The sequence below is a fragment of the Thermobia domestica genome, chromosome 9, assembly GCF_964235325.1.
Source record: "Thermobia domestica chromosome 9, izTheDome1.hap1.1, whole genome shotgun sequence".
Classification (NCBI taxonomy): domain Eukaryota; kingdom Metazoa; phylum Arthropoda; class Insecta; order Zygentoma; family Lepismatidae; genus Thermobia; species Thermobia domestica.
In genome coordinates, this window is record NC_137462.1 from 166808194 (window position 1) to 166833633 (window position 25440).

The 25440-nt window shown below is 36.3% G+C and overlaps 1 protein-coding gene across 1 annotated transcript in view; it reads right to left on the reverse strand.

The window, feature by feature from the left end:
* LOC145695179 (uncharacterized) overlaps window positions 1-25440 on the reverse strand; it is a 96221-nt gene that overhangs the window by 23173 nt on the left and 47608 nt on the right. The window contains exon 6 of the mRNA XM_081772144.1: window positions 22457-22580. Within this exon, the coding sequence (XP_081628270.1) occupies window positions 22457-22580 (124 nt within the window). The remainder of the gene's footprint in view (window positions 1-22456; window positions 22581-25440) is intronic.

The following is a 25440-nucleotide window of genomic DNA, read 5'->3' on the forward strand; positions in this document are numbered from 1 at the left end:
CGGTTTCATCACAATTAGACAAAGCTCATGGAAGTAGTCCTAATGGATATTGTAGAACTAATCTTATGTCTAGTTTTCTCTTTCCAGCTACTAAGATCATATGACCAATTAGCTTATTATCAGCTCTCAAAACAACTTCCTTATTCGAAATTCTCAACTTCTTGGACGTTTGCATATCACTGAAAGTCATAAGCCTTAATATTGCTGGAAGCGATCATGGAATTTGGTGGATACTTCATTGGGTTTCATTCTGTCTTGTTTAAAATTGATGAAAGCAACTGTTCCCTTCTCTTTGACATTTTTTTTTTTTTTTTTTTTTAAATTTCGGTAGTAACGACTATGCCAGTCGATAATGACAACATTTCTCTAACTGTTCTCCACTGTGTAAAGAAGTGACTGTAAATTCTTTTCATCCTTCTGTATCCTAGAAGTTTCGAGATTAGCAGGTGACAAACCACCTCTTTTTATATCAGTCATTATACTTAGACTCCTAAGGCATGCGCACCTGTACTCTGCTGTTCTGTAATACCTGGCCACTGCACCTGTACGAAAACTACATTCTTTAACTCCACCCGTGGTTTGAGTGTCTGTTAACAGTTTCCTCTATTGCCTGGCCAACTGGAATTCTTGCAAAAGGACTGTTTTCTCCAAATTGTACAGAGAATCCTCCTCTGGTGAAGTGATTATACAACTGCGAGTGGTCAATTTCCAGCCTAGTCATTTCAAGGTAGTAAACCGGTAGGTATCTAGAGAAATTTTGCCTACCATATGCAAAACACCATGGAATCATCTCTTTAATCATAGCAAGATGAAAAAACCAGTTTTCTTCTCTGGAAGCTCTAACTAGGCCAAGAACAATCTATCATATCAAAATGAGAATAAATCACCATTTTCGTTTCGAAGAAATTTCTGGTAGTCCTTGAAGAGATTCAGAATGCGAATACTGAATACATTCTCTAATACACCTTGTAACTTCTCGTAACACACACTGAAGTAATTCAATCTACGTGATAGCGTTGTTAAGATCTTGGATGGCATTTTGGTTATTTATTTCCATCCATTTAAGAAAGCTTTTCCACGCCAATCTCACCAAGGCTTCGTAGAGCAACTTAAGCAGTCTAATTCGCCTATTATAATGTATACACTCCAGTATTGCAGGTAACATGTTAAAAGACTACTGTACCGTGAGCTACACAACCTCTTGCTGTCCTTCCAGTGAGGGTGTATCAAGTGATGTTCATTGTACAAGGATTCCCAATCTAGGGACGTATATTGTAAGAATAATGCATTTTTAAAATTAATATATGCTTCACGCCAGTATGAATATTGTAATGCAAATCTAGAACCACAGTAAATGATCAATTCATATTGAAGGCCGTGTTTCTCCCGAAATCAATATCACCATGTCTCATTCACATTGTATAATTAAAGTCAGATCCACATATTGACAACCTAAAATTTCAGAAGACTCCCGCTTGGTGTAGTGGCTAACACGTTTGCTCTCAGTGGGTGTGGTCCTGGGCTCGATTCCCGGCAGGGGCACACTTCAACGAAAAAAGTGGTTCGGATGTCACTATAATCAGTGGGTCTATGTTTTCTTTAGCCGCCATTACATAATAACCGTGGGAGGCTAAAATCAAGCCAAATCAAAATCAAAGTAAAATTTCTAATATTTGAATTCTTAGAAATTTAAATCTACTAGCCCATAAAATGAATTTTTCCGTTATTTGTAAAGATAGTTATGATTCAGGTGTCGTTCGAAAGCTTTGGAAATCCACAACTTCGCTTACTCCATGGTGTTTTTGTGTAAATATAGCTGTTTCATAGTTATTCGCCTTTAAGGGTGGCGAGCACCAAACTAGTGTAAATTACTCTAGTAGTAACTCTTACTTCTTTAGTCTGGACTACTTTAGTAAATTACTTCCGAAGTAATATACTATTTTAGTAACTGTTGGAGAGCTCAATTTCTATTTACTTCTTTAGTTATAACTAAAGTAGTAACGCCTTTTTACTAAAGAAGTAAGCAATTTCTGCCCGCTGCTGGCACGTGCATTTCGTTTCCTATTGGGAGCTGAAGCTTATCAGAAGTGCCCATGAAAAAAGGCAGAGAACATGCGGTTGTAGTGAAGAACAGCAAGTTGTTGGAAAAAGCAGACGAGTTTCATTCGTTAAAAATGCGTTTAATACGAGAGGAATATAATACAAAAATGTTGTTAATTGAAAGACAAAGAGAAATCCATAGAGACAAGTGGAAGACCATAACCTTAAAATGGAAGTTATGAATAAGAACGAATTCAAGAACGAAATAGAACAGACTTCAGGTTCCGGTTCTTGAGGCAATGTGCTCCAGAAATTTATGTTTTTATAAATGAATGTGAATATATTTTATATGTATGACACATATTCTCTTTGCTTGATATATTTTCCAATGGTTAATATGTTCTTGTTTTTCACATGACATAATATTTGTGTTTAAGCATCAGTACATTTAATTTTTTTAATTACCACATTCTAATATTTATTTGTATCAGCGAAGTTATAAAAGTAGACATCTTATTTTTCTTAGAAATAATCAAAACATCTTTATTGTATAACTCTGTGTACTGAAGAAAGAAATAAAATGAAAATCTTAATCCCCTAATTGCAAAATAAAGAAGAAAGAAAGAAAAGAAAGAAAAAGAGAGAAACATAACTAAAATTATACATAAATAAAATGGGTGACATTTCACTGCAGTAGTGACGATCCAGTGCCTTATTTATTCATTTGAGAAGGAAAAGTATTTATACTAATTTATTATTTTACTAGCAAATTAGGTATAATTTTTCTGACAGCTTGTCCTGCAGCATCTGCTTCTGGCTGAAATGTATATTGGTTCATGCCATTCACATCCACAACACCAGTGTTTCTTCTAGACATGTTTTTTTTTGGGGGGGGGGGAAAGGGGGATTGCCCCTCGGAAGCTCTGAGAGTTTTCTCCGGGAGGAGACGAAAATAATACTTCTATAATATAATAATAATAAATAGAATAGTACCATGTAAAAATAATATGATCCCCTTCGAATACTAAGTGTTCCCTCCGGGACATTTTTTCTGAAAGAAACACTGCACAGCATCAGGGTGAAACACAGCTACTTCTGTTCCAAAGTTGTGCAGAACTGCAGTATCCTCAATAACATTCCCACACATGTTTTGTTTATATCTCATTGTTTTAGTGAGAATTTGGAAACAGTTCTTCCAAACCCCGAATGTATGTTCTATTACACATCTTGTAACAACATGGGCTTTATTGTAGCGCCCTACGGCTCCTGTCTGAGGTCGAAACATAGGAGTCATAAGATGTTTGGAGAGAGCATATCCACTGTTCGTTTTCCAATTCTGGAGGAATTCTACTATTGTCTAGAATGCGTGCATCATGCGTGGAACTCAGCCAGTGGCTTACCACGTTCAAAATCTTCATATTGGCATCAGAAATGATTTGTGTATTGATAAAAAAGAAATTCTTGTAATTTCTGTATAGTTCTGCTTGTGCTCCAAAAGGACAAAGTGTGGGTATAGGTACACAATCCATGACCCCTATGACATTCGGGAATCAACCAATTCGATAGAATTCACTTTTGTCCTTTATATTTTGGTCTAGGAATTAATTCGTGCGGTTGGTACGCACACATTGAAGCTGTAGTACAAACACAAAATACATAAATACCTTAAGAAAAATATTGTCCATCGCTAGCCACCACTTTCGCCCATCTGTCAGGCAATGTACGGATTCCGTGGCGAAAGAAGTCCTCATCCTTGGAAGCGATCCAGTCAGAGACCCATGTTTCGATATCTTCTGAAGAAGTAAACCGCTGTCCAATCAAATCGTTGTTCATGCAATCGAACAAGTAGTAGTCCGAACGAGCAACGTCTGGTGAATACGGCGGGTGGGGTAAAACTTCCCATCCGACATTTTCTAAATAGGTTTTGACCGGTTTTGTGACATGTGGGCGAGCGTTATCATGTTGAACAATAAGTTTATCATGTCTGTTCTCCCATTCTGGTCGTGTTCTGGCCAGAGCTTGCTTCAAACGCATTAATTGTCGTCGATAACGTTCTCCATTCATAGTTTCACCCGGTTGCAGCAGCTCATAGTACACCACACCTTTCATATCCCACCATATGCACAGCATAACCTTTGCACAGTGAATATCTCGTTTTGGTTGTGATGGACCTGGTTCACCTCGTTTCACCCAGGCCTTTTTTCGTTTAGGGTTCTCGTAATGGATCCACTTCTCATCACCCGTAATAATTCGATGCAGAAACCCCTTTCTTCTCTGTCGTTGAAGCAGCAATTCGCAAATGGTTTTTCGTCTTTCAACGTCTCTGTCTTTCAATTCATGTGGAACCCAATGTGACATCTTTTGAATCATTCCCATGGCTTTCAAGCGTTTGGAGACTGTTGTTTGATCAACGCCTAATGCTGCTGCAAGTTGTTCCTGCGTTTGACACGAATCCTGCTCGAGCAATGCTGTCAATTCTTCGTCTTGAAATTTTTTTGGCTGTCCAGCTCGCTCTTGGTCTGCCAAGCCGAAATCACCACTTCTAAACCGTGCAAACCACTACTGACACGTTCGCTCAGCTAGAGCATGGTCACCATACACTTCCACCAAAATACGATGACTTTCAGTCGCACTTTTCTGCATGTTAAAGTAATGCAGCAGGACACCCCGCAAAAACACTTTAACAGGCACAAATTGCGCCATGTTCACTTAACTACAAACTGGTGTTGTTGACGCTTTAATCCACTGCCCTATACTACGAACGATACGCGATGACAGGGGTTTGCAACACATGTGTGGATACACGGAACTGTGGGACGCTCCGTTCGTTGCGCCATCTCTTGTCCACCCGCACGAATTAATTCCTAGACCAAATATATATAAACCTGAGTGTCAAGGAGGGGCTATAGCCCCTATAGCTCCCCCCTTGGATCCGCCACTATATATATATATTTGTTCTGTGGCGTGGAAAAAATGAAATCTTTAAGTTTTACGTCCCACGGTTATGCCGGTTAGGCTAAAGGAGACGGTGATGATGAGAGATGAGTGAAATGGTGGAATGAAGAAAGTGGGAGGAAACGGGAGAACCCCGAGAAAACCCACGAGCACGGTGTTTGTCCACCACAAAGTTCACTTGGCGGAGGCTGGGATCGAACCCAGGACCCCAAGCACCAGAGGTGAACGCTCTACCACTGAGCCACCGCGCCCCCTTCTGTGGCGTGGACACACACACAGTGGCTTAAGGCAATTGAACTGTCTATCACACTGTTAAAAGCTCTTCCAGCAGTATTACGATGTATGTTAATGAGATCCCCTGCTAAGATTTGATAAGTATCCGTGCGAAGGATTCGCAATCTACAAAGAAGTTGCAGCCTAGGAGACAAAGCACGGTTCCTGTCACAATTATGCTGCAGTAACGGCTCCAACATATCAAGCAGCCGCTCAAAATATTCCTTAAGTAACCCAAAACGCTCTTTGAAATCAATGTCACTATACATTCTAGATAGGTCTCTTCTCTCCACTAAAACTCTCATTCTTGGGATGTCTACTTCTTCCTCCATCTCCATATATTCTTCGTAGTCCAGGTAATCCATAGAATTCGATATTTAACACGTAGAAACCAAAGAACTCATTTTACTCTCTAACTTTACTCCTACTACTGCTTAGGAGTAAATTTTGGCCTTATTTACTCCTTAAGTTACTAATGTAGTAGCGTACTCTTTGATGGTGCTCTCCACCAGTTTTCGAGTAAATAAATTTACTACAGTAGTAAACGAAAAATTTACTCCTGTAGTAGTTTACTCCTTTAGTTCAGTGCTCTCGACTGGAAGTCGCCGATTTCCTTCTCTCTTAGTAACTTACTACTTTAGTTTCACTTACTCTCGGTTGGTGCTCGCCACCCTAAAAGTTGCGATTGAGTGTGTGACCATGACATTTCTCCACTTTCAGGCTCTATATTTCAAAATGGCGGCAACGATTAGAAAAGTTTCGGTGTTGAAATGTAGGCCTGGAGTATATTCTCGACAATAAAGCAAAAATTAAGTTTCTATCTCGAACGACAGTGCAATTATAATCGTTTAAAATTGGTATGGTAAAATCAGTAGGCAGCCATATTGATGACGCCATATTTGGCATAAAGCTGTGACGAAAGCCCACCAGGCAATTTTGATATACTGGATCATGTATCTGTTCAAAAAGTATTGGGGGGTACCAAGATGTTGTCTGGCTCATGGACTACTAAGAGCTAATTGAAGGACAGAGAGACTGATTTCAGATTTGGGTTTATTTATTAAGGACTCATGATCATACGGTCAATCTCAATGAAAGCAGTCAATGAGAAACTTTTTCAGATCTTGTTTCAGCGACTCCATTTATTGGAAAGTTTCACTTCTTGTGACTATAAAGCTGATATAAATAAAAAAAAAATAACGTTGAAACAGTGGAGAGGGGTTCTAGGTTGCCCCAATAAAGTATTTCTTGTGCTCCTTTACAGTGAGCGTGGGGTCGCGTTCAAACTTCGTAGGGGTCTTAATTTTAACAGTGGTTCGGAGCTAAATTTACCACAATCTGTAGGAGTCATCCTCAGGAACCCGTAAATTTGTTAAAAGTCAATAATGTAATTAATTAATTAGAGAGGAGATTGGTAGTAATACCAGATGATTATATACGAGAGGCACGCCGGAAGTTTTTCCATACTCTTTCAAAACTCAATTTATTTACATAATACCTTTATAATTTCTAAAAATAATCTCCACAAGCATTAATACACTTTTGCATTCTTAAAAACCCATGAGAGAAATATTTTAAAAAATCATTTTTTTTTTTTAAATATCAGAAATTTTATTATTATACGCTGCGATAGCCTCTTCATTTGTTTGAAAGCGTATCCTCAAGTTTTTTGAGTTTTAGGAAGGAGACAGTTACACGAGCTAAACTTGGAAAATTAGCCGGATGCGGCAGAATACAGACTCCACTTTCGAATAGAAATTCCAAAGTTTTCGCTGATGGGAATAGCTGTGCATTGTCATGACGAAGAAAAAAGTGAGACAATGGATACTTCTGGTGGGCACATTCGAAAGGGAATAAGTAACGTACAACTCTGGTGTCACTGTACGTCGATCATCTAACTGTATAGTTGCTATATGGTCGGTCTTAGAGAAAAAAGATGTCACCATAACTTTACCCACTCTGCGTCCTAATTTCGCTCGCGAACGTGCAGTTTCATTTTAAAAACAGCATGCTGTCGACTGATGTTTTCTTTCGAGGTCATAGTTGTAAATCCATGTTTTGTCACCTGTAACGATATTATAAACGTCTTTTCCTTGTCCCTGCGAAAATCTTTTAAGCATATAGCGGCACCACTCCACGCGGTCATCTTTTTGCTCAGGCGTAAGCGTATGTGGGACCCAGTGACTTCAATGCATAGAAAGACCGAGATAATCTTTTATTATGGACTAGACTGTAGCTGATCCTATCTTCAAAGTTGACTGAATTTCCTCGTATGTGATACTGCGATGCTCTTTCATAAGATTTCTTAATGTGGCAGGATTTTCAGCCGTAACTACGGTGCTATGGCGCCCAGAGCGTGACTCATCTGTCAAGCTTTGTCAGGCGCGTTTAAATTCCGTAAACCAATTTAAAAAAGTTAAAGCGTGAAGCCCAGAGTCCCCGAGATACTTTTCTAAACGATCATGGCACTGCTCTTGTATTAAACCATACTTAAAATCGTAAAAGTCCATTACATACAAATCACGTCGCTCGAGCTCTATTGTTCTCGACTGACAGGTTCAAACCAACCTACATTTCCAGGCTTTAATTTTCAAACAAACAACCCTGCAGCTTTGCAGTTATACAATTCCACTAGAGAGCATACGCTTTTAAACGTGATACGTTTCAATAAGGCAACGCTATTTGAATTTTAGTATCTGTAAACCTTCGACATGCTCCTCGTACAGCTCACATATAAACTCTAATAGAGCGTAATATGGAGTTAATATTGACTGCGCCAAGGAACTTAATGTGGAAAGCGGCAGAAGACATATGTATTAAATCTATCATCTGAGTTGATCGGGAATTTCTTTTTGTAATAAAAAGATTGGCAATTCAACCTTTCCTTGCTTTTTCAACTTTTCCTTTTTCATCATCAATAGTTATTTTTCAATTGGAAAGTTATATTTTATGCATGTCGTTTTCCGAGTTCTATTTCAACTGTTCAGATAATTTTCTTTAATGTTCACTCAGAAAGATGGATATACATTTTTATGTATTCAACAGGTTTTACTAACGCGCTTATATGCACTAGCTGAAATGCCCGTTCTTTGCACAGAGAGAATAGGTTTATGGGAAATATTTAAATCCCCTTCCTCTTGGAATATTTATTTCAATAAAAGTTTAATGAAAAAAAAAAAAAAAAAAGCTCTGCTTTTCACATAAATATTCTAACACCCTACTCCTACAAAATACACCTTTAATCAAACTGATATTACTAAACAACTTAACCTGAAGTAGGCACTGTCACCAGTCACTGAAAACGGATCAGACGTTTCCCCGACTGCGAAAACTATGAATTCGACAAAAATTTCAGTTATGGTTTACATTTTCTTTTCACCCGCTCCCCCTCAATCACTGCCGATGTGGATGAACTTCGACTTAAACGCCATTGCGAACGCCACTATTCCTTTCGGCGACCCAGAAAACTATGGATTGCACATTAATATCAGTCATTTGGATTATTTTTACATGTCACTCCTCCCAACTCCATCCCTTACAGTGTCTTACTACCACAGTATTTTTTTTTTTTTAAATAGATATTCCAGAGTTACGCTGGAATATACATTCATTTACATATATCCAACTATTTACAGCTATGAGAGCAAAGCCTTCGGCGCTGCCCTGTATATTTCAGCTGACATACTCGTTCATGCCTAAACTTGGAATTAAATGTCGTCCCGATTGTAATCTAATAGCTTGACGGATCCAAACTATGAATTCGACACTAATCTCAGTCATTTAAGACATCTTATTTATCACCCCTTCTCACCTCCTTGCCAACGAGAGCTTAACATGGACTTCAATGCTATTGGGACTTTTAATTATTAATTTCAGAAACATCCAGAACTATGGATTTGACACTAACATCAGTTGTTTTTGATTATTTTTTTCATGTTATCATCCCTCTCTCCCCAAAACGTACTGACGGGGATGAATTTGGACTTAAACGGCATCTGAAGTGTTGCTATTCATCTCAGCGAGTCTGAAACTATGCACTCTACAATAATATCGGTCGTTTTCGATCATTTTATGTTATTCCCTTCTACTCTCCCTAGGTGTACTAGAAATCTTACCTCTCCTGGAGGCTGAACTTAACGGTCATCGGAACTGCTACCAATCAACTTACAGACCCTGGAAGCTATGGATTCGACACTAATATCGGTCATTTTTAATTACTTTTATATGCCACAATTTCATATCCCCCTTCAGGGTTCTCACTCATTTTCCAGGATCAAATTCCCTGACTTTTCCAGGTTTTCCAGGTCACTTCTCAGAAATTTCCAGGTACTCCATTTTGTAGCACATATTTGTACCGATGCATAGAAAAATAGAATTTGCACATGAGGGAAAAGAAACAAAACTTTTTAATTATGAAATGTGCCCTACCAAATAGCCGGATAAGACAAAAAGTGAAATTGCTAACTTTAAAAAAATGAAAATAACCTGTACGCTATTTATGTACATTTTCTGGTCAATAATGATGCCAATGAATTTATTAAATTGCAGAATGCATTAGAAATGTAAAAGTCAAACACATTCATGCATTAACCCAGGAAATGTCCTGTTATATATATTAGGGATGGCCAATTCCGGAATTTTTACTTTCCGGAATCCGGAAAGTAAAATCGGAAAATTCCGGAATTCGGAAAAATTCCGGATTTCGGAAAAATTCCGGAATTCGGAAAAATTCCGGAATTCAGAAAAATTCCGGATTTCGGAAAAATTCCGGAATTCGGAAAAATTCCGGAATTCAGAAAAATTCCGGAATTCGGAAAAAATCCGGATTTCGGAAAAATTCCGGAATTCAGAAAAATTCCGGAATTCAGAAAAATTCCGGAATTCAGAAAAATTCCGGAATTCAGAAAAATTCCGGATTTTAGAAAAAATCCGGAATTCGGAAAAAATCCGGATTTCGGAAAAATTCCGGAATTCAGAAAAATTCCGGAATTCGGAAAAATTATTTTTTCTTTTTGTAATCCTAAGAATTTTGTTCAAATGCAAACGAACAAATTTCCTTTTTGTAATCCTAAGAATGTATGATGCAAGTTAAGCTGAAACTTACATCCTAAAGTATACACTACTCAATCTTCCCATGGTTAATGAGATGTAGTCCAAAAGTACGATGCACTCCTAATATTTAATTTTTGTTTTACTGTGATATTGTCCAGAGGTAATACATATATCACACTGAGATAAACAACTTGACAGAATGAAGATATCATACGTAGTTTTCCAGAAAATCGTGAGAAACGAATTTTTATGAAGTTAAAATATGCGTCGCTTGTTGCCAGTGTGATGCAATTGATAACTTTTATGCTGGAATAGTCTTATTATTATTATTATTATTATTATTATTATTATTATTATTATTATTATTATTATTATTATTATTAATCGTTTGTGTACTGTAAAAGAAAAATATGAACCGTTAAGTAGTAGATTTTATCTGTTGTTTTTTGATATCTTCTAACAGTAATAACAAACTGCTTGTAAATACGCAATGATTATCAAGGACAATGGCATATTAATGTAAGGACTACTCTGCAGACTAGCAATAAACAATAAACAATAACAGATAAACAATAGTTCCAAAAAAAAAAGTAACTAACTTGGGCACGTCAGAATGTTCGCGAGAATATAGGGACCCATTGAGACTATACGTGGTGTAATTATTACTCAAAGGGCCGTACAATGGAGGCATTAACGTTAATGTTAATGGTACTAATGAGCACTTACTTGCTCTAACGGTTAACCTCATTTTTGAGATGATTCTTAGAAGTGGGCGTGTTGGCATGCAGTTAGAAGACATATCCATTATTTAAAAAGCACACGTTATCTGTGGAGTACTAACGATTTGCGTCACTATCGAACACTAACATAGCACTAGCGACGTTTAAAGTCGAAATTGGAGTCTGACATAAGTGGCTTGTCAACTTCACGGACATTATATTTCCCTTGAATGCGAGAATTTTGCGCCCAGGAAATTTGCGCCCTACCACAAAAATAGGAAAAAATGCGCTCGCAATATATTTGCACCGGGATGTTTGCGCCCTACCGCAAAAAGAGGGGAAAATGCGCCGGCTATATATTTGCACTGGGATGTTAGCGCCCTACAATTCAACTTATTTTTGTACTGTGTAAAGTAACTTCCACTCACACTTGAACTAGGCTTGTCTCTCATCGTCTCAGTGAGTTACTCCATCCGTTATAATATTCCGAACAAATGAAAAAAAAAATACAATTTTAGTTCACTGAAGGGCAATCCATACAAATACAATTTTTCATTATACTACAAAATTTACAATAAAAGTATAAATGACTGATATATAATTATTTATTAATATAATCAAAGAGTATAATTTAATCTACAAAAGGCTGCTTGGCTCTACCCAGATATCTCTGTTCACAATCCTTGCGAGTTGTTTGGCTTTTTAGGACACAAAATATAGAAAAGAAAATGTAAAGTGAATGTAAAATCAGTTCAGTAATATTATCAAGAAAACTATGTACAATGTGTTTACTTGCTGGAATTACACTTTAAACACACAATTGCGTTCAGTCGTTCTTTCAGAAAAAATGTTCCAGGGGGCACACTTAGTATTCCGGAGGGGGTCACTGCTGGTACTATTCTATTTATTATTATATTATAGACGTATTATTTTGGTCTCCTCCGAGGGGGCACTTTGAGAGCTCTGGGGAGGCCAGTGTTCCCCCAAAATCATCTCTGGAAGAAGCAGTGATTGCGTTGATCCGTTGTGTTCTTTTGGCTTATATTGAAGTTTATTCTCCCCTTATATAGCCACAATGAAAATAAATCACAAATGGCATGGTTGTGGGGGGAGGATTGTTTATGCTGTAATGTCAGCCCTTCCGAGCAAATGCGTAAGCTCGAATAGGTTCTTTTATTTCGCAGGGCTCAAACTTCCCGGTGGAGGTACATTGCAGGCGCAATTTTCCTTGTTCTTGAGGTAGGGCGCAAATTTCCCAGACGCAAAATTCTCGACACCGTTCGAATGACCTCGGAAGACTATATCTTTTTCAATACTTTTTTTATAATTTTTTTACTCGAGATATCTTCATAGCTTCTTATTAAAATACTTACTAATATATCCTCATTTTATTGTCCTAACCAATCAATATGGGTATGTTGTCAGTAAAATATTTAGATTGATCGAGCCTCTGGTGTGTAACCACAGTATTTCATATCATCCCTCCATTAGAAATCTTGGCTAAACGAACCAATATATGTTGCCAATAAAATAATTTAGAATGATTGAGCCCCTGGTAAATAACCACAGTATTTCGTGACAGACCCCCCCCCCCCCTTCCTATTACCATATTCTAGCTACGTGCCTGACTCAGCTAATTCTCTACATTCTTTACCAAGCACACATTTTCTAAAGCGGAAAATGCTCTCTAAATACCTAAGCTCATTATTTTCAGCAGATGCACAAATTGGGTAACATTCTATCTACATGAATGTTATATATGTCGATTACTGGAAACCGTTTCTCGCTATCTATTACCATGTTTACTATATAATGATTAACGTTAAAACCGGAAATGGTTGATTTGTACCGCTTCCGGTTTGAATATTACATTCATCAGGGAACTCGATTCTTAACTATTGACTCTGTACATCGTGGCCAAAATTGATGGTAATCCATCAGATAGTACTTGAGACTGTTTGTTTCACTGACGGACAGAATGAATATATGGCTATAGAGTTTTGATAAACTAAATTCGTTAATGAGTGATGATGGAACAAATATAAGAAAGGGAACCAAGAGTAGGCCTACCACCGGAAAAATTTTCGAACACAAAATTAGCCATCGAAAACCCACATGTCCTGGGTTAGAATACCATAGATGAAAACTCTACCACTGAGTCATCAATCACCCGCTTATTAGTTTTATTAATTATTATATTAATATAAATTAATGAATGCCTGCTTATGTTAATTATTGAACAATTACATTGTATACTTCGTAAAGTCAAAAATTATAAATTTGTATTTACTGTACATACAGTGAGCGCAGAAAGTGTTCGTACACCTATGCTATTGAAACGAGAATGCTTGCGAAAAAGAAACAGAAAATTTAAGAAGTGTAATAACACACACAATATGAATAATGAAAACTAAGCTTTATGAATATACCAATAAAGAACAAAAAGACAAGTTTCATGGTCAGAAAGTAAATAAATTCCGTAGAAAGTGTATAGAGTAGACGCAAAAAGAGATCGTACACCTGACGTACGAATACGAAACAAAGATACCACAACTGGGGTTCACTAGTATTCACCTGATTATACACCTCTGTTTATAGCATGACGAATAACAGAATGAGTTTAGTTGTGAATAGGAGTGAAAAAACTGCACTGTGGGCTGTAAAACTGGGAAGCAACCGAACAGAAACAAATGAGGAGACAAGAAAAGTAATTATTAAATTGTATAAGAAGGGTAAATCTTTGAGAAAGATAGCAAACCTTGCAGACAGACCTCGTTCAACAGTACAAACAATAATTGCGATGTATAATGTTTCTATCACTGTGCGAAAAAAAAAAAAAAAAAAAACCCTGGAAGGCCAAGAGTGTTGAGTGAACAAGATAAACGTTACATTATTAGGGAAAGAAAAAAGGTTCCGAAAAGTAGTGCTGTGCAATTGGCAACGGATCTGGAAACACGCGGTGTTAAAGTATCAGCCAGTACAGTGCGGAATATTTGCAGGGTATCATGCTCGGATAGCCAGGAAAATGTTATGGGTGAACAAGACAAATCGTATAAAGAGACTAAAGTTTGAAAAAGAGTATAAAGATAAGGGATCAGGCTTCTTTCTGGAATAGGGTCATATTTTCGGACGAAAGTAAATTTAATCTTATCGAATCCAATGGGAGGCGTATGGTATGACGCAAGGTGAATACAGAGATGAATCCTCAAAATCTCGTCCCTAAAGTAAGACACGGAGGAGGGTCCGTGCTCGTCTGGGGTTGTATGAGTGCCTCAGGAGTGGGTCGTCTCCACTTTATCGATGGAGTGATGATCCACAAAGTGTATATTAACATATTAAAGGAAAATCTCCATACTAGTGCGCAGAAAACAATTTATTGTTCAGCAAGGCAACAACTCCAAATATACAGTGGAAAATACTCGATTGTGGCTACTCTATAATACCTTGAAATAGCTTCGCACACCTCCCCAATCCCCAGACATGAACCCCATAGAACATCTATGGTCTGTTCTGGTGACAAGAATCAGAAGGCACAGCTTCTCTACTAAAGAAGGCCTGAGAAAAGCTATTCAAGAAGAATGGGACATATTCAGTCCCGAAGCTACTAACTAACTAACTAACTCTATGGCCTATGGAACCCGGAGGTTCAATGCCGCGTTCACAAAAGCTCTCCACTGACTTCTATAGTCCCGAAGCTACAGAACTACGAACTACTACAAGTGAAATCAATGCCACGAAGACTACAGACAATCATTAACGCACAGGGTAATCCCACAAAATAATAAATAACGTAATATATTTTATAAGCATTAATTCAATCATAAGTGTACGGTGACTTTTTGCGTTTACAAAAAAGGAATTCTCTCTTTTCTTCTGAGCAAAACAGTGATTGTCTTTGTTTGGCCTTTCTCTTGTGTATAGAAATAAAATGTATGAATGTGTAATCTTAATTCTGGTTATATATATATTTTCCACCTCCCGTTCTCATGCTAGCTGTTTTCAATATAAAGTATGCATGGTGTACGAGCACTTTCTGCGCTCACTGTAGGTATGTTGACAATAAGCGAATGTTATTAGAATATTTGTTGAGATTTCTTTTCCTTCACTGCCTTTCGCCTGATTAAAAAGTAGTTTGCAGTGCTTTGGAGCAGCTGCAGGTGGGAACGCGATAATGTTTGAGACATACCGGCGACTTTTTTGTGTGTGAAAATAAGACCTTCTCATAAAGCAGTAAATAACTGCAGTAGCAATTGTCTACGTAAGTGATAAAGACATATCCAACTACAAGAAACTAATACAGTATATATATTCATTATTGTGTTTCTCTTTTAACAGCTACTAGCTAGGGATGGCCAATTCCAGAATTTTTACTTTCCGGAATCCGGAAAGTAAAATCGGAAAAATTCCGGATCTCGGAAAAATTCCGGATTTCGGAAAAATTCCGGAATTCAGAAAAATTCCGACATTCGGAAAAAATCCGGAATTTAGAAAAATCCGAAATTTTTTCCGGATTCCGGAATTTTCCTGAATTCCGGAATTTTTCCGAATTCCGGATTTTTTCTGAATTCCGGATTTTTTCCGAATTCCGGAATTTTTCCGAAATCCGGAATTTTTCCGAATTCCGGAATTTTTCCGAAATCCGGAATTTTTCCGAATTCCGGAAAGTAAATTTTCCGATTCCGGAAAACAAAATTTCCGGAATCCGGATTCCGGAAAATTTTGGCCATCCCTAATATATATATATATATATATATATATATATATATATATATATATATATATATATATTTTTAAGTGGAAATATTAAACCACTGTCTCCAGTAGCAAGAGTTGCCACCTCTTTCAAGCATTTGTCATTACATAAGAAATGCCTGCTGTAGCTAAATGAAATTTAAACAGTAAGTTATGAAATTCCCAGACTTTCCAGGACTTTTTAGTGCTAAGCTGGATTCCCTGATTATTCCAGGTTTTCCAGGTGAGTGGGAACCCTGCCCTTCAGTATGCTAATCGGGGCTGAACTTGAATTTATATGGCATCTGGATTGTCACTCGTTATCTAAGCAAACTCACCCCCGCAATTAACTTTGCGACGCTAAAAAGTAATGATTTGACACTAATATCTCGATTTCGATATTTTTAAGTCACTACGTCACCCCTTCTCCCACGATGAAGATAGGAACTTAAATTGGAGTTAAACGGCATCGGGAATGTCACTATTTAACTAAACGACTCCGAAAACCATGGATTCGACTCTAATATTGATCCTTTTTCATCATTTTTATTGTACCCCTCCTGCCACTTCCCATAGATATGCCAGGGGGTCTCACTCTGACAGTAATCTTTTTCAGACTTAAGCAATATGTGTAGGAAGCTGGTTAAAATTGCTCTAGGTGTTCCAGAGTTATGCTGGAACACACACACACATCTCTCTCTCTCTCTCTCTTATTATATATATATTAGGGTGGCAACCAGTTATATGGGAAAATTTCGAAATTTATTTTAATAGGGTCTCACCCCCTAAATTTATTCTTTTGGTTACTTAAGCATGAGTGCAAAATTTCATGAAAGTATTTTAATATTTAAAGGTCGTTCAACACGCTCAAACTTATAGCTACGTTTACATTACTTAAGCATTCATGTGAACCTCAGCGTGTCTTAACCTGGATCAGCCCAACTTTTTCTCTTTGAGGTACAGTTTTCACACTTACAGTACATGCCCTCCGGAGATTCACGATGTATTGTAAAGTTTGATGATGATTTGTTTAGAGGTCTCATATATAGGGTGGGTGACGAGTATATTACATTGGGCGGTTGAAATCTCATTTGACTTTCTCATTTTACTTGAGATTTTCTTCCCAAACCTAGCATTTATTACAATTGTTTGACATTTGAAAACGAGATACATGTGAAACATTTTAGGAATCGTGGATATACTCTAGAATATATGCTATTTAGATCCTGAAACCAAGGAAAATGTGTTTGTGGACACTCTTGATTATTTTTTCGATGTGGCTCATGCCGAAGTTCTTAAACTTATTAAAATACCAGAAGATCACGAATTTTTGCTGGCGCACAGGGATAAAGGCAGACGAGGAACGATGGCAGGGGTGGGTATTACATTGACAATGCAAGAAGAGATAAGAAAGAGATCAGGAAGAGAAAGGCTTTCAGCAAATGCCTCAATCAACAATGATGATGATGATAGTGACAGTTTATGCAAGGCTCCGAAAACTGCGACGACTCAGGTTATGAAGGTCCTACTTCCCGAAGGTTGTCCGTTACAAAGAAGTCCAAGTTATGTCGACCAGCCAATGTCATTACACCAGTGCTGTCTTCAGCACTGGATCGCGCAAAAATCAGTGACAGAAATGCCAGTCATATTCTAGCTGCTGTAGCGGAAGCTTTGGTCCACAACTCATAAGAAACCTGTTTTAATAGGGATCTATTAGAAGGGCACGCAGAACGAGCCGCAAGGTATCGCCAATGGGATTTGTTCGTCTTTTCCATCTCTGGTCCACTTAAAGTGTATCGGGATGAGAAGTTGTTACCTGATCTCACTTCTAAGGAATGAGTTAATTGCATAGTTGTTCTCGTTTCTGGGAATGGTGACACGAAACTATTAGGAGAGTCTGTTTTTTCAAATGGAAGTGGTGCCTCCCAGTCGGAAGTTGTTTTTAAATTGCTGGAGGATTGGAACTTAAGCACACTTGTGCATTTCATATGCTTTGACACAACAGCATCTTAACACAAGGTCACAAAACGGAGCTTGTACCTTGCTGGAACAGAAAATGCAGAAGGATCTGGTCAGAGTTCCTTGCAGGCATTACATAATGGAACTAATTGTGGCAGGGTTCAGCATGGTTTCCGGTGCTTCAATGGATCCACACACAGAATTCTTTCACCGTTTCTCTGAGGCATGGAACTCAATTGATAAGCTGAAGTTCGACATTGGAATCCAGGACGAAGTTCTCTCAGGGGTTTTGACCTCAGTAAAGTATGAACTGATATATTTCTTCAAGCACGAACTGACACACTATCAACCCAGAGATGATTACAAAGAACTTTTACAAGTTGCTCTCATACTTCCTGGCAAAGTTCTTCTAGGAGGTATCACATTCTACGTTCCTGGAGCCTACCATCGTTCACGATGGATGACGAAATTGATTTATTGCCTGAAGATATATCTTTTCCGTGTCACAGTTTCACTTACATCTCGTGAGCTGAACGGACTTCGCGACTTCAAAATTGTCGTCGCAGTGTATTTGAAGGAATGATATTCCTCTCATCTTGCGCTTTCAGCTCCAAGGAATGAGCTAAATATCTTAAGGCACAATCATTTCTACAAGAATGTTAATGCATAAATTGCAGAAGCAGCAACGCACAGTTTTTCACGATATCTCTGGTATTTGAGCGAACCATTTATTCGTCTCAGTTTCTTTGATCCTGAAGTCCACGCAGCAGTGAAGAAAGACGTGGTTACAGCGTTATTTAGGGATGGAAGTGAAGGAGAAGAACACGTGCCCTTAAGATATGAGATCAGGAAGGATAAAGCCCTTAGTGACTTGATTTCCAGAACAGCAGAAAGCTGTTTGAAGCATTGGAGATCTCCACGGATTGTTTCTTATTAGAAAACCCTGAGACGTGGAAAACGAACGATATTTTCCTTCAGACTCGAGAGCGTGTGAGAGCTCTGCATGTTGTAAATGATCTGGCAGAACGAGGAATTGCATTTATTCAAAAGTTCAATGGAAAACTGAAGAATCAGGATAATCAGGGCCAGTTTTTTCTCCAAGTTGTAGAGCAGCCCAGAAAGAAATTTCTCACCCCAAGTAAATTCATTCTCAGTCAAAGCATATTTTGTTTCTTGTGTTGAATATACTTTTGCAAATAAATATTGAAAAAATATACACTCGTAAAACATAAATATTACTAAAGGATGTTTCCAAACATAGTTTTGAATTTCATACTAATTGTATGTGAATTTTCACATTTTAGTAGTTTTAAGTGAAGTTATGGATGCCTTGAGCGACCACTAAATATTGTGTAATTGTTTCAAAATTTTTGTAATAAACATCTGAAATAAAAAGGAATAAAATTTGACCCTGAGACCATTAAAAATGCAAAAGTGAATTTTCGTTGCCACCCTAATATTATATATATATATATGCAGGTAAGAGAGAAAGAGAAAGAGCGACCAAAGTCTCACCACTTCCATACACAAGAACATTTCACAGTATTGAACTGAAACCCACGGCAAGAAGTTCTATCTGCCTTCTTTACTAAAGCACAATTTAGCCTCTTAAAGTGATTTGCGGGAATAGTGAACTTCCTGTAGACATGGTTTTGAAAATAACGAGTTTTCTGACTGGATTAACAATCCGATTTTGGATATTCTATATTCATATCCGCATTTTCTCTTTACGATTCTGACTAGAACGTAAAACATTGAGAGGTAACGTCCGTATGACAAATAGTTACAGACAAATACACTACGCACACTTATTCATTGCTATTACACGATTTTCTTAATTTGTATTTAACATAACATAACGATGTTCCGAAAAACACCCTTACATCTCACATGAATATTTTAAACATAATAATTACTATGTCCTGAAATGATTATTTGAAGATATATACAACTGACTTTTTTAAGTGATTATTTTACATAAATATTCATGCATTGAACTGAAAACTCATGGAAAGAAGTATAGCATTAAATACCAACTTGACCCAAACGAAAATCGAATTCACGACCTTACGATTAGAAGTCCCGTAGTTTACCTCTGATACAACATGAACACTTGTGTCACGCTCCTTCTGAAGAAATATAATTGAATTTCCAAGACAATGACATTCATATCCGTTGTAAATGTTGTTGTTTTCTTTTCTCCTTTGTCTTTTTTTTATTCTATTATGGATACGAGAGGATAATAGTTATAAAACATGTAAGTTGTCAGTCGTTGTAAATAATTAATATTTTATTTCTAAGACAGCCACAAGAGATAAAATGTTTCTATTAATCGATTTATTGAGTGATGCAAAACGTTTGTACTGCATATTTAAGACCAGTTAACTAAAATAACATATTTAATAACAGTTAACTAAAATAATACAGTCAAGTTAAACACGTGGCAGTACAGTTTTCCAAACATCAGACTGGAATAGAAATGTAGTTTGCATTTGGTAATTAAACAGGATTCATAAATATGAACTTGCTGATCTCCAGTATAACTGCAGTAAGCTGAATTATTCTACAAGCTTACTATATTCTTTCCGGCTATATAATTAAACAGAGCTGAAAGGGATGGTTACCTACCTATTGAGTGAAGATCGATAGTGATCTGTGCAGTGATTATTTTCAGATAATTTAGTGGGATAATTTTGGATCTAGTTACCTGACTTCACTTTTACGATGCTATGTTAAGTTTCGTTTTTATTATATTATTATTATTACATCAGTGAACTAAATACAACTGTCCAGGTAAACTGTTCACACCGATTACTTGTCCATATCACAATCCGTGTTAATTATTTATAGAAAAATCAGAATGTTTAGCAATAACAAAACTTAAGTTATCCAAGGTGAAGCAAAAAGGTCTTGGTAGTTTAAAATCTAGCGTCTAACGGAAAATTTACATTTCGATATAACTTGAACTACATTCAGTGTATTAAATTATCTGAAATTGGTATAGAGTAATAGCTAAGAATATTCATTTTCCACGGAAGCTTAATCACAGTTCTCTTTTAACTGATTTTATATTTTACCATAATTAACTCGTTTGCTGCCACTTGACGCCATATGGCGTCATACATACCTATTGCTGTGTGCCATTGACGCCATTTGGCGTCAAGAGGTAGTTCTCATTGTAGATATTCTCCGTAAAGTGGCACGCAGGTATAGAGCTTTTATACTCTTATGGCACACAGTGTTGGCCTGGTCGTTTTCTGTAGTGTGCTTGGTTTCCGCTACATGAGTTACTTTGTTGCAAAAGGCTAAATGTTGCAAAAGTGTAGGTGGCACATTGGGTTGGGGTACCGAAATCAAGATGGCAGCGAAAGAGTTAACGTACAGGCGAGCAATTTTTCCATTAAAGTTTTCCTTTGATTTTTGGTAGAAGAAATAACTTCTCTGCATGTACTTTGGCCTATTATTTTGTATGTGCAGATTCATGTACTTATGCTAACAGAATAATTAGCTGAATTTTTCTTTGTCTTCTTAAATGACGTAATGACAATTGTGTCAAACGAAGAATACTGAATAACATAATTAGTTATTTAACTTGGTATTCGATTATAACATTAATTGGGTAAAGAATAAATAGGTTATATAATTAGCAGCCTAATGAAAAAGTACATCTACACATTTGAATTACATGAATTTTATCACCAAAATGCAATCATAAATGTAATTGTTATATGTACTTGTTTTGTAATCCATAGAAACAATTTCAAATCAAAATGCTTGAGTTGTGCTGCATACATTTTTACTTTGAAATAATCAAAATATGAAAAATGAGAAATACGCATATTTCAAATATTATTTTTCAATAGTTTGCTACGGTTACAGGAAATTTATATGATACCATCTGTTTAAGATTTGTAACTTAAAAAAAAAATAATTTCCACATACTCTATACCAATGTGAATTTATTTTCTCTTCAAGAATTTAAGTATATCTCAACTCATAATAAAAATTGAGTCATAGAAAAGGAATATTTTATTTGAAGTTTCTTTAGCAGCAGCAGGAAGTCCACGGAGTTGTGAAAGTATGAAAGTATCTGAACATACCGATTTTATATATTATATATATATATATATATATATAACAAATATAAACGAGGAAGACTTGACATAGATACTCAAAATATTTATTCATTTGTTCTGAATTTTCAATAAAACAGTTTCAATTATTCGCGGAAATTATGTTAATTCCCTGTTGCTAAATAATCTATTATTATTATTATTATTATTATTATTATTATTATTATTATTATTATTATTATTATTATTATCATTATTATTATTTGTAGTTTTGTTTTCTACACTTTCTAAAAAATTATATAATTTTCGTACATACACGAGTCATTATGTAGATAATATCAGTCGGCAACACGTGTTTTATATTTTGTACTGTCGAAATAAAAGGGGAGGAAAAAATGATTTTAACGTTGTCATAGTATTATTACAATGTTGATAGATAAGCAACTGTTTAATGTTTACAATTTTAAAATAGCTACGAGGGATTTAGACAACGATGAAGAAAAGGAATAAACCCATACATGTGTAATATAATATATTCGTTGTCTCCAGTTTTTAAATGAAATAATGAGGCGGAGAAAAATGTACAGCATCTTTCATGTAAGTACGAAAACAGAGAATATGGTAACAGAGGAACAGCATTCTCTACACACTCACCTGAGCTCATAAAGTACGGTATCCGAAATCTGCCTGATAGAACTCTGTCTCTAAGTGACTGCAATGTAGATCCATCAAACGGAAGTGCACCACACACAAGTACATATAAAACCACTCCTAAGCTCTGAAAAATATGATAAAATATTTTATGTTGAACTAGTTCTCGAGAATGATTGATAAACAGTCATCTTTAAAATAACAATCGTAAACTCTAAACGTTAAGTTTCATATGCTGGGTAAAAATGTATCCCATAGCCTCAATTTTGATTAGGTAGATGAAGACGTCAACTGAGTAAAATTTATTAGCAAACTATATAATAATAAGCTCAAAAGTAATCACTTTCGCTCCTCCCAATTCTTATAGATTGTTTAAAAAATTATGTTGAAAAAGAAATTTTCACTAACTGTTGTTAGCATTCTCAACACTTAGGTAAGAAAAGGTATTTTGTAGGGATAGGATGTGTAGAAGTTAAATCTTTACACTCAAAAGTGACTATCTTTAAGTTTATTGATAAGATTGTCTTCAAACGGTTTAAATTAAAGTAAATAATATGTGATTATACGAGAAAGTTTCGACGCTAAACTGTCGGGGAATTAATCTTTATCTTCCGTTTGCCGAGTGGTTGCTCTAGTATTGGCCTGGGTAGTTTCAGTGATTATTTCTTTAACCTCAATACACCAACCTCTACTGACAAATTTTCTAGAGACAATTAAATATTATTAGATATATTGTATATCGATGTCGATGTTTCTTGAATTGAAATATTGATGAGACCTATGTTAGCTCTCATTGAGCCAAGATAATGTGTTGGGAAAGGGCCTGCTCATTATCAGGTGACCTTTGTACCAGCCAATTTCATCGGACTCAATCCCCAACGTGGTTTGGAGCTCACGTAAATAGTAGACTGTATCATTGATAACGTCGGTGTTGCATGAGAACATGAAACAATAACCAATCAATCAATCAACTGCAAGATTCTCCACGATAGATTGTGTCTACTAACTTGCTAACAAATGGAAAGTTTGAATGAATTGGAGGAATCAAGTTCCAAACAGTGGCAGCTCCAACTGTTCTACGAAATAAAAGTCAGATCGGCAGTGGCAACTAAATTTGCTTCGCCCTCACCCTACCCCACCCCCAAGCTAGCTCTGAGGCCTCCAGTGATATTTCACTTTGAAGGTATTTATTAAATTCTGATTTGGAACAAATGCTACTGAAAAATAATAAATTTGCTAGAATTTGCATACAGAATTATTGAACATTATTGTAAATATTTTATTCAGAGAAAAAAAAGAAAGAAAGAAAAGAAGAAAAAAAGAAGCTTTCAAAAAGTGGAAAACACCTGATGTTGCCAACACTGCTCAACCTTTCTTTAATTTGAATTTTTCAATCGGTTCTATAAAAATCAATCGAATACCACATACCCATGAACATATATATATTTATGAACAGTGTAATTTGAAAGGATACAAAAGCTAAGCAATGGTGAAAAGTTAACTAGCTTCATTTCTCGTATATTTATATTTATTAACTTGCAAAATAGGGACATAATAATATTGGCCTGATCCACTGAAATTCAAGTATGCATTCGATTTCGATCCTTTCTAAGGTAAAACAGTACCTCATTCATTTAATTCAGTTTTAGTGGCAAGATATTGACATAAAATCTGAATCGCACGTGTTCCTACCGGAACCGAATCGTGATATCCCATACCGAAGACGCGTTTGCTAATTTATATATATATATATATATATATATATATATATATATATATATATATATTTATACTGTATGACTGGATCCAGACTTAAACATGCCCTACATGAATTGACAATTGACTCCAATTCACAGTAACTGAGACCTTCAAGCTAGTAGAAGCAACAGAAATTCAGGTTTATGTATTTCTTTGTAAAATTTGGAACTTTATTTCTCGACATTTTTATATTCTGTACTTATTGGTATTTTATATTTATTTATTTTAATTATAAGTTTAACACTTACATATTTGTCTGCGGCTTCACATGCTCGCTTTCATTGTAACATTTCAGTGGTAAATCAATTTAAAATGTAGTTCAAGAATATTCATTCGTTCCCTAGAATGCTTAGGAAAAAAAGTGTTATTAAATCCAAAATTGTAAAATGCATTAAGGAGGAGTTTTATTTTACCCCATAATAATTTCAATACAAACGTCGCAAAACAAACATAATGCTTCGAAAATTTACCGCGGAATTCCTTTGCCCTTGAGACAATATGGGTAAATCTCTCTCATGCGAAAAACACAATCCCTCCCACCTTCCTTGTACGAAGCCGGGTAATCAACACGGAATTTAGATTGTTCCACCTTATTTCCTTGTGTCCTACCTGCCACAAAAAGATAGAAAACTTAAGATTTTTTCAATCACTGTGAGAGTGATTACATTATACATACGGCCAGATGTTTAAAAAGCTATCCTATGATGGTAGGCGAAGACTATAAAAGACAAGCCACAACACGTGAACAGAGGGTGATAACGAGCACTGTGACTTACGTTATGTTGCCAAATCTCCCATGGATATCAATCAGACTTCAGACGCGATATTAAAGTAACGTAACCAGAATTTATATTTGATAAATTCTCATTTGCCTTTTGAATATTCTTCTTCGTATTATTTAGGAAGACATATTAATTTGTGACTACATTATAACTCAATCCTGGCTCGAAAACAGAAATCATTTACCATGTCGGTGGTAGCTCAATAATAGAGCAACCGTTTGGTGAGCAGGGGTTCAAGGGTAGAAGTTGCCCCAATTCAGAGTTCAGACTCTTCTATATATAAATGGTTATCAAAATAATGGTAACAACTAAAAAAAATATTACCTTACTAATACGATGTGGAACTACAGTTAGTTAGCAGAACAGCTCTGGTTCGTCTTGTAATGCACGCATATGTCATGAATGGTTTTCAGAGGAATATTGTATCAATCCTCATGCAGTGTAGCA